The sequence below is a fragment of the Lepidothrix coronata genome, unplaced genomic scaffold, assembly GCF_001604755.1.
Source record: "Lepidothrix coronata isolate B3197 unplaced genomic scaffold, Lepidothrix_coronata-1.0 Scaffold451, whole genome shotgun sequence".
Lineage (NCBI taxonomy): Eukaryota > Metazoa > Chordata > Aves > Passeriformes > Pipridae > Lepidothrix > Lepidothrix coronata.
The window spans coordinates 40029-50225 of NW_016690631.1; the positions used below are offsets into that span (position 1 = coordinate 40029).

The 10197-nt window shown below is 61.1% G+C and overlaps 1 protein-coding gene across 1 annotated transcript; it reads right to left on the minus strand.

Moving 5' to 3' along the window:
- Positions 1–5: 5 nt before the first annotated feature.
- LOC108510034 (maestro heat-like repeat-containing protein family member 6) lies at positions 6–5743 on the minus strand (the record flags this gene model as incomplete). The annotated part of the gene is made up of 15 exons (XM_017839676.1): positions 5149–5743; positions 4844–4908; positions 4307–4729; positions 3991–4139; positions 3613–3760; positions 3176–3363; positions 2951–3088; positions 2564–2678; positions 2256–2393; positions 1733–1909; positions 1453–1608; positions 1206–1307; positions 712–814; positions 414–470; positions 6–115 (listed from the first exon to the last, which is right to left on the minus strand). Coding segments are annotated over exons 1-15 (2184 nt in total), but the record flags the coding sequence as incomplete, so codon positions are not given.
- Between the last annotated feature and the right edge of the window lie 4454 nt (positions 5744–10197).

Consider the following 10197-nt stretch of genomic DNA (forward strand, 5'->3'; position numbering starts at 1 on the left):
TTCAAACTGCTGGAACCCGGAGAAGACTGAGGTCTTTGGACAGCTCTTAGGATTTTCTGGGTTTGAAGTGCCAGGCTTTTGACAGCAGCGCTGTCGTGAGTCATGCCTTCAATAACTGGAAGAGAAAAGAACGCAGCCAAGGTCAGAGACCTGATCTCTGGTGAGCCAAGAAGCCCCTCCTGCCAGGACCATCCCACTCAACTCCTGCCATGGCCAGGACAGAGGAGGGCCCAACGGGATCAGCCAGGAGGTGCTGGCCACCAATACCCCCCGTGCCCCTGAAATCTCTCTCTGCTCTGCCCAAGCCGTTGCTCATCTCTGCAGGGAGCAGAGCCCTCCACAGCCAGGGAAGGATTGCAACTCCCTGCCCCGGGCTCTGTGCTCCATTCAGCAGCCCCACTGCCCTGACTCACCGTCAATGACGATCTGCAGGTCTACCTTCTGTCCCTTCAGGTACCTCCCGGCGACCCCTGGGAACACAGATGCTGTCACGGCCCCAGCCGCACAGCTCCCCCCCAGCGGTGCTGCCGGCCCTGCCACATGCCCTCCTGCCCTGGCAGGGCTGAGCCCGGGGCCTTCCCGCCTCGGGACACCCCAGGGCTGGGTTGGCACAGGATGGCAGCAGCTGCCAGGGCACTCAGGGCTCCACAGCACATCCCTGGGCTGCATCCTGCTGCCAGGGCGGGGAGGGACCGGGAGCTTGTGGCTCACCAATGAACCTGAGGGCCGCCTCTCGCATGGGCTCCTGTGGGCTCTCCAGGTATGGCAGGGCCTGGCACAGATACTTGGCCACTCTTCTCTTGTCCTTTTCCAGCTGGGGAGAGCGGCAGGGCACAGAGGGAAGGGTTGACTGGGGCTCTGCCCCTTGGCCGGGCGCTGCCTGCCCCCAGCACTGGCCTCCCCTGCCCGCACAGCCCTGAGGCCCGGGCAGCAGCCGCAGGGGCCAGTTTTGGAGGGAGCACAGGGCTGGCTGCTCCCCGGCACCCGTGGGGCTGCTCTGCCCCACAGCCCAGCTGGGCCGGGGCTCCAGCGGCAGCCTGGCTCGGGGGCAGAAGAGCCTGCAGAGGAGCCCACATGCCCCAGGCAAGGCGGCAGCCTGTGGGGCGCAGGCTGCTGTCCCACAGGTGGCTGCAGCGGTGGGCAGGGGCACAGTGCCAGCCCCACACTCTGGGCATCGGGGGCTGGGGCTGTGGGGTCATCCTTACCAGGCACTCGCCGAACCTCCAAGACTGCTCTGTCTTCAGCAGCTTCACAAGATCCGTCCTCTTCAGAAACCACACTGCGCCAAGCAGCGCTTCCCGAGCGACCTTCAGAGCAACAGAGAGCAGGACATGGCATCACAGCCATGTCCCTGGACCAAGACCAGGAGGAGAGACTGGAGCCTTTGAGGTGCCAGGGCAGGAGACAGCCCAGCCTCCTGCCGCGGGGACACCAGACCCCACAAGTTCTCACTTCTGCCACATGCTGGTTCTCATTATGCCAGTGGAAAAAAAGTGGGAGCAGGCTGTAGACCACGTGTGTCTTCAGGGCTTGTTTTCCCTCATCCACTCCCAAGTCCATCACCTTTCGGAAGAGCTGAATGGAGAGCAGCTGCACGTGGATGTTGTCCTGATGGAAAGGAAGAGGAAAAGACCTCAGCTCCAGGCCTACCGGGGCACAAGCCTGCAAGTCCACAGGCCACAGTTTCCCGGTAGCACCCAGTGCCTGGGGTGGGGGGGGCACAGAGCCTTACATTGCCAAAGAGGGGCTGGAGCACCTCAGCCAGCTGCAGGGCAGTGGGGGTGGAGATTAGGATGTCTCTGTCCTGGACTTGATTGATGAATACAGAGAGGGCCATCCTGATCAGCTCTCCGTCTGTATCCCACAGTACGTCCATGAGGCTTTGTGTCAGGCTCCGCATGCCGTCAGCCTGTGTGGAACACAATGCTGTGCTGTGAAGCCACGAATCATGGAATCCTAGAATATTCCGAGTTAGAACTGACCCCCAAGGATCACTGAGTCCAACTGCTGGCCCTGCACAGGACCATGCCCACCAATCCCATCGTGTCCCTGAGAGTGTTGTCCTCGAGCTCTGGCAGCCTTGGGGCTGTGACCTCTTCCCAGTGGGGCCTGTTGCAGTGGCGGAGCACCCTCTGAGTGGAGAACCTTTCCCTACTCCCCAGGCTAAACTTCCCCTTGGCCCAGCCAAGCCCAAGCGATTGCGCTCCCCAGCCCCAGGCTGCCAGCACAGCTTCAGCCAGTTGCCCCCTCCTCACCATCACAGGATCCTTGCTCAACACCACGAGGCCTCTCAGCACCAGGCGACGCATCTCTGTGCACTCGCTCCACAGGCGCCTGGAAAGGATCTCCAGGAAGCTGTCACTCCATTCAGTCATGTCCGGGCAGTCCAGGACCTGAAAAGCACGGAGCAGTGACGGCGTGCCCGGCTGGCAGGAGCCCAGACCCGCACAGGGCTGGGCCCAGGCAGCAGCACAGGGCGCGGCACCGTCCCAGGCAGCTGTGGCTGCAAGAGGGCAGAGAGGTGGAGGCAGGTCAGCAAGGCGGCGCTCGCCATCAGGCTCACCTCCACAAGGAATGCCACGGCGGGAAGCTCCCAGCCGGGCTTCTCCCTGATGAGCAGCCCCAGCAGGGAGAGGGCAATCCGGTAATACAAGGGGCTCGAGGCACGGCGCATCTCCCTGCCAGGGGGAAACAGGCACCATCAACCCTGAGCCTGGTGGGCAAAGCTCTCCCGGTCTCACAGAGTCCTGGTCTTTCCCCAGCACCCTGGCAGGGGACGAGGGCACTCTGGCCAGTGGCTCCTCCTGTGCATCCGCCTCTCCCAGCCTTTTCCACTCTGCTCGGCCATCCCTGAGTGACAAGGCCCTCTGGCCCATGACCACGGGCACTGTGTGGGGTGCCTCGTGCACAGGCAGAAATGAAAGGGGCAGCGGGGACAAGGGGGTCTCACCTGGCCAGCAGACCCACTGCGTAGTGCTGGCTGTCAGCACGGAGGAGCGTGTCCCAGCCACGCTTCCGTTCCATTGAAACCACCACATCTTCACACTCAAGATGGCAAAGCAGGGCCTTCACGGTCAGCACTGCAAAGCTGTGTGCAGAGCAAAGCCCAGGTCATGCTGGGAGCCCTGCTCAGGGCATGAGAGGGCATGAGAGGGCCAGGACTGGGACTGAGCACCTCTTGGAGTTTGTGGGAAGGCTGTGTTGCTCCTGGCATTCCCTCCACAAGGTGTCAACTTCCTCTGGCATCTGCTCTGTGCTGATGAAAATCTGGAGGAGCAGATCCACGAGGAGACGGGGGGAATACTCTGTCAATGGTTCTGGGCACTGGAGCATCTGGAGAATCTCCCAAATCACCCTGGTTGCCTGCAAAAGATAAAGCACCCACACACAGCTCTCAGTGCCCAGATGTCCATGTGAAAGGGCCCAAGTGTGGGAGGGAGAGGCCAGGGAAGACGCAGGGGCAGCCCCCAGCCTGGTGCCCCTGAACCTGCCCCTAAGCCAGGTTTCCAGCCCAGCCAGCGCCTGAGGCAGGGAGATGCAGTGCTCGGGGAGGATGGAGAGCTGCTGGAGAAGCGACCTGTCGGCAAGTAAAGTCCAGTTCCAGAAACTCACAGCCAGGGCAAAGACATCTCTTTTGTCCCCATCGGAGGTGGACGTGCTGTGCAGTGGCCAGTCCTCCATCACGCAGAGCAGCTTTGGCAGCACCTTCTCCACTGTCATTTCCGATGAGGCTATGGTCTTCCACATAATGGCAGCAGCTCTGCAGGGCCAGAGTTCTGTGTCAGGGGGGTGCTGGCCAAAGTGTCTTGAGGAGCAGGGAGGGACCATGGCAGCAGGATCGGGGCTGACATGGCAGGGCTGGGAAACAGAGGGGCCAGAGGGCCCCAGAACTCTCCATCCCTCTGGCAGACCACGTGGGACGGGATGGACAGGGGGATGGACTCAAAAGGCTGGTAAGCCCCGAGCTCTGAAGGCAGGGAGGCCATGTACCTGTCACACGATGGGGCACAGTGCAGGAGGGTCACCACAACATCAGCAGGGTGTGCCTCAGTCACCCTCAAAAACTCCACCAGCAGCTTCTCTTCTGGAGTCGTGTTGGCTGTCAGTCTCTGGTACATGTTCCTGATGAAGGCTGGCACCTGGAGGAGGCATGGGGGAAGAGCTGCCAACCTGCCCAGCTTCCCTGACAAGTGCTTCCCTTCCCACTGCACTGTGCTGACCTCAAAGGCTGAGAGAGCCCAGGGGAGCTCACTTGAGGGGCCACAAGCCCCTGGAGTGGCTTGAGCCCTGGACACAGGCTGCTTACTTGCTTTGAAGTGGAGACACCATTCTCCTCAAAAATATCTGGAGTGGGAGGATAATTCACACTCTCCCTGGGCATGAGGTCAGTGTCTGCAGTGCTCTCGGTCATTGCAGCGTCGGCCTCCGCAGCGAGATCAGGCAGTGCAGCATCAGAGTTTGTCGGTTCGTCGCTCAACACCATGTCAGAGATTGCAGTGCGATCAATCGATGGGCTGTCAGTGTCTGTCGTATCATCAGTCAAAGCAGGGTCAGACATGGTCGTGTGAACAATTGGTGGGGTATCACAGTTTTCTGTGCCATCAGTCAGTGCAGTGATGACATCAGGGTCCGCCTCGAGCTCAGTTGGGCTGGGGTCCAGCTGTGCCATGACCTCAGTTGGGCTGGTTGTGGTCCTTTTATGACGAATGCCCACGAATTTCAGAAAGGTCTGCAGAAGAACGGAGAGCAGAGAAGAGAGGGATGTGCCATGGTGAGCTCCGACAGCGGTGCCAGCCTGAGCAGTGACAGCAGGCCCAGCCCAGGAGGCCATGTCTGCAGGTACCTGTGCTGCCCTGCTGAAGCGGCCACGGGCACGGTCCTGCTCTTGTGTCTGGTCCCGGCCTGGATCTGGCAAAGAGCGAGCACGGTCAGAGCTGAGGGGCTGCAGGACCGGCCAGAGAACACAGCCCAGCCCTGCGCTCCACAGGCAGGGCCAGCCCCGGCATTCCCAGTGCATGGAGCTGCCGGGGGAACAGTCCCAGGCCCTCTTTCCCCCTCCCTTTCCCTGGCCATGTCCCCAGCAGACGGGATGGGATGAGGCACAGCCAGCTGCAGCCACCAGCCCTGTGGCCCAGTCGTACCACTCACCTTCCTGCAGGGGATGCAACTGCTCCATCTTCTCCGGGTGCTGGGACGGAGCAGCTCCAGGCCCTTCCTTCTTCATCCGAAAGGGCCTGAGCAGGCTCCGGCGTCTTCCTGCCATCCCACGGTCTAGCCTGGAGGGTACCTGCAAGAGAGAGACACCTCGGAAGATCTCCGGGTCACCGAGTCTGGCAGGCTGCCCTCGAGGCCACCTACCGCAGGGATTGGAGACTCCGGAAAATTTCCGGGTCCCCAATCCTGCGGTCTGGCCTCAAGGGCACCTGAAAGAGAGAAAAGCCTAAGAAATGGTATGGGTCAGCAAGTCCTGCAGTCTGGCCTCGAGGGCACCTGAAAGACAGAAAAGCCTAGCAAACGCTAGGGGTTAGCAAGTCCTGTAGTGCGGCCTCAAGGGCACCTGCCGCAGGGATTGGGGACACCTCGCAAAAGCTCCACATCACCAAGTCCCACGGTCCAGCCTCGAGGACGCTCGCAGCACAGAAAAGCCTCCACAACGCTCCGGGTCAGCAAGGAAAGAGTTGGCTGTGCGGGGGCTCCGCACAGCACCTCTCCGTCCTGTCTGTCCCGTCGCATGCTCCGAGGAGCACTGAGGCGTTACCGCGTCACTGCCGGTACTAAGTCATCACATGTCACAAAGGGCCCTGTGACACACTGCCACATGCCCTGGGGACTCCCCCATCCTGGTCAACCTGCCCCAGGTTGGAAGGAGTCCATTCTTCAAAGTATCGAAGACAGCTGGACATGAACTTCAGGCACAGCTCAAAAACTAAGCAGAGGGAGCCCCCTCAGCTGCCGGCGCAGCCACAGCAGGAAGGGCACAGGGCCTCCACACAAGCTGGCACGGGCTCCTTGGGAGAAGTGCCGGCTGGTGGCCCTCCCAAACACGGGGCTGTGTGACACACAGAAGGAACGTGGGGGCAAGGGCACCAATGCTACTCGCACCCCATTGCCCGGGGCTGCACCAAAATCAGCAGCTCTGGCAAGTCCTCACCCAAGGAGACCTGCCACTGCCCTAAGTCCTGGCAGGGCTTGTGCCCATCTCCTGCCCCAAAGAGTTGTGCCCCTGAGGGACTTCTCTGCCAGAGGGCAGCCAAAGCCAATGGGCACTGATGTCTGCGCTCTTGCAGGGGGCTGTTGGGAGCAGCAGCTGGAGCAATTGGTGGCCATGCTCGGCAGTTGTCACAAGGCAGAAGCAGTTTCTCCTTGTTAGAATGATTTTTGCGTGGAAGTGACGACCTGCAGCACCAAACCACCCTCACTTGCTGAGTTTCACAGGAAGATTAGATTGGTCAGACATCCTGTCAAGTTTCCTTGTGTTATTAGGACTTTTTTTCTTGCATTCTGCAAAATAAAAGCTGCCCAGTCTGATGTTCAAAGCTCCAGTTGCTGTGCGTCTGGCTGCGACTCTCAGCTGATATCCAGGGCATTGGGGAGAAGTGAAGGGGAGAGGGAGAACTCTGGGATCCAAACCTGTTCTGTGCCTCTGATTAAGGTGCCACCTCACTGAAGGAGCAGCCAAGTGCTGGCAGCAGACGTCTTCTGCCAGTTGCTGCTCTCGCATGGACACAGGGCACACGTGCCATACCAGAAAGCTCTTGCTGCCCATGGAGTGCCCAGGCTGGCCCACCAACTGCACCAGGAAGCCTAAGGTTGCAGCCTTTCTTTCCTGGGGAGAAGGGCTGCTGTTTGCTTTTTTCGGCCCTGCGCTGAAGCTACCAGCCTGACTTCCAAAATTCTAGACTGTGTGGGTGCTACTGCTCTTGTGCAGAGCCTGCTGTGGTTGTCTGTGGCTTGGGCACTTTCCCTTCCCCACTGCACATTTGGGCAAGTCTTGTGGAGCACAGGGGCCCTTTTTCCCCTCTTCCCAGATGCCCTGTGGACACCGGGCACCAAAAAAACTCCTGAGCCTCTGTGTATGCTAAGAGGAATGTCATATTCTCAAGCTGGGGTAAGAGGAACTTGTTGCAGAGAGGGGTCTTTCCCGCAGGCTCAGGTGGTCCCATCAGACAGGCTTCACAGGATCAGTTCTCCGCTGGCTTCCGGCAGCTGCCCCACAGAGGAGCCTCCCTATTCGGCACATTCTGGAGCTGATCTTCAAACTGCTGGAACCTGGAGAAGACTCAGGTCTCTGGACAGCTCTTAGGATTTCCTGGGTTTGAAGTGCCAGGCTTTTGACAGCAGCGCTGTCGGGAGTCATGCCTTCAATAACTGGAAGAGAAAAGAACAGAGCCAAGGTCCAGACCAGATCTCTGGCAAGACAAGAAGCCCCTCCTGCCAGGACCATCCCACCAAACTCTTGCCAAGGCCAGGACAGAGGAGGATCGGCACATCAGCGGCCGAACCGCAGCGGAAGTGGTCACCAATCCCCCACCTGAGGGCCTCGGCTAAGCCTGCAGAAGCTGGTCAAGCTGCCCAACTCACCGAGCGGCTCTTGCTGGTGGGCCCGGAGAACAGGTCTACCTGCTGCGCGCGGAAAACAGGTCTACCCACTGGGAGAGGACACCACGTCTATACGCCGGGATCGGATTGGACAGCAGGTCTACCCGCGGGCCGAGGACACCAGGTCTAGGCACTGGCCCAGGACGCCAGGGCCAACTGCCAGCCCGCACAGAAGCTCTGCCCGCCAGCACCTCGGCGGCCGAGCCACGGCGAACACAGACACGCCACGTATCACCTAAAGAGAGTCCGAGCTACTGCCCCTCTTTAACCGCACCGCACACAGTGCCTTTTCTCTGCCACGCTGACAGCTGGGCAGAAATCACTCCTTCTCAGTGCCTGCCGAGGGCCCTGCAGAAGCCCTGAGACCAGCTCGGGCCGCCAAACTCGGGCGACAGCCAGCTGCGCCAACAGCCCAGCTGCCGACCCACCGTAAGAGAGGCCGAGCTATTCCCGCTCTTTACCCACGCTGCCCACAGCGCCGTTTCTGTCCCACTCGGAGCCCCGGGCCAGGAAGGGGAGCTCCTCGGCGCGCGCCGAGGGCCTCGGCTAAGCCCGCAGAAGCCGGTCTAGCCACCCGAGTCACCCAGCGGGTCTAGTCGGTGGGCCCGGAGAACAGGTATACCCGCTGCGCCGGGACACCAGGTCTACCCGCTGCACCGGGACGCCAGGGCGGCCCGACGGGCTCGGACAGCAACCCTAACTGCCGGCGCCTTGGCGGCCGCGGCCACGCCACCTACCTAAAGAGAGTCCGACCTACTCCCGCTCTTTACCCACACTGCCCGCAGCGCGGTTTCTGTCCCACTCAGAGCCCAAGGCAGGAAGGGGAAGGTCTCGGCGCGCGCCGAGGGCCTCGGCTAAGCCCACAGAAGCCGGTGTAGCTGCCCGAGTCGCCCACCGGGTCTAGCTGGTGGGCCCGGAGATAAGGTCTACCCGGTGCGCTGGGACAGCACGTCCACCCGCTGCGCCGGGTCGCCAGGACCGCCCGCCGGGCTCGGACGGCAGCCCTAGCTGCCGGCACCTCGGTGACCACAGCAACGCCGCCTACCTAAAGAGAGTCCAAGCTACTCCCGCTCTTTACCCGCACTGCTTGCAGCGCGGTTTATGTCTCACTCGGGGCCCTGGGCCAGGAAGGGGAGCTCCTCGGCACGCGCCGAGGGCCTCGGCTAAGCCCGCAGAAGCCGGTCTAGCCACCCGAGTCACCCACCGGGTCTAGCCGGTGGGCCAGGTGAACAGGTCTACCCGCTGCGTCGGGACACCAGGTCTACCCACTGCACCGGGACGCCAGGGAGGCCCGCCGGGCTCAGACAGCAAACCTAACTGACGGCACCTTGGCGGCCGTGGCCACGCCGCCTACCTAAAGAGAGTCCGAGCTACTCCCGCTCTTTCCTCGCGCTGCCCGCAGCGCCGTTTCTGTCCCACTCAGAGCCCCGGGCCAGGAAGGGGAGCTCCTTGGCGTGCACCAAGGGCCTCGGCTACGCCTGCAGAAACCGGTGTAGCCGCCCGGGTCACCCAGCGGGTCGAGCCGGTGGGTCTGGAGAACAGGTCTGCCCGCTGCGCCAGGACACCAGGTCTACGCGCTGCGCCGGGACGGCAGCCCGAGCCGCCGGCGCCTCGGCGGCCACGGCCACACCACCTACCTAAAGAGAGTCCGAGCTACTCCCGCTCTTTACCCGCGCCGCCTGCGGAGCCGTTTCTGTCCCACTCGCAACCCTGGGCCAGGAAGGGGAGCTCCTCGGCGCGCACCGAGGGCCTCGGCTAAGCCCGCAGAAGCCGGTCTGGCCGCCCGTGCACCCCCGCGGGTCTAACTGGAGGGCCCGGAGAACAGGTCTAACCGCTGCGCCGGGACACCAGGTCTATCCGCTGCGCCGAGACGGCAGCCCTAGCCACCGGCGTCTCGGCGGCCGCGGCCACGACACCTACCTAAAGAGAGTCCGAGCTACTCCCGCTCTTTACCCGCGCTGCCCGCGGCGCCGTTTCTGTCCCACTCACAGCCCCGGGCCAGGAAGGGGAGCTCCTCGGCCCGCGTCGAGGGCCTCGGCTAAGCCCACAGAAGCTGGTCTGACCGCCCGGGCACCCCCGCGGGTCTAACCGGTGGGCCCGGAGAACAGGTCTACCCGCTGCGCCGGGAAACCAGGTCTACCCGCTGCGCCGAGACCGCAGCTCTAGTCGCCGGCGCCTCGGCGGCCGCGACCAATCCGCCTATTATATGAACACACACGGAGTGTGTCCCTTTTCCGGGTTATAGGTTGCCCGTCCACCATTGTCAGATCCAGTGAGCGCTAAATGTAATCATTACGAGATTCACCACTTTGGGGGATAGGGTCACAGTAAAAACACAGCTTTAATAACAACTAATAAAATACAAAGAAGACTAATAAAACTAATACAAAGAAAACTAATACAACTATTACTAAAAACTAAGAAAATACACTAAAAAGCAATAAAAAACACTAAAAGAACAATTAAAAGCAAAGAAAGATAAAAACAGAAAATTTAAAACATAGTAACAACCTAGAGAGATATCTACTTACAGAGCTGTGTTGAGCCTTTACTCGCAAATATGTGTATGATGTCCACGGAGGTGAAGAGAGCTCTGGA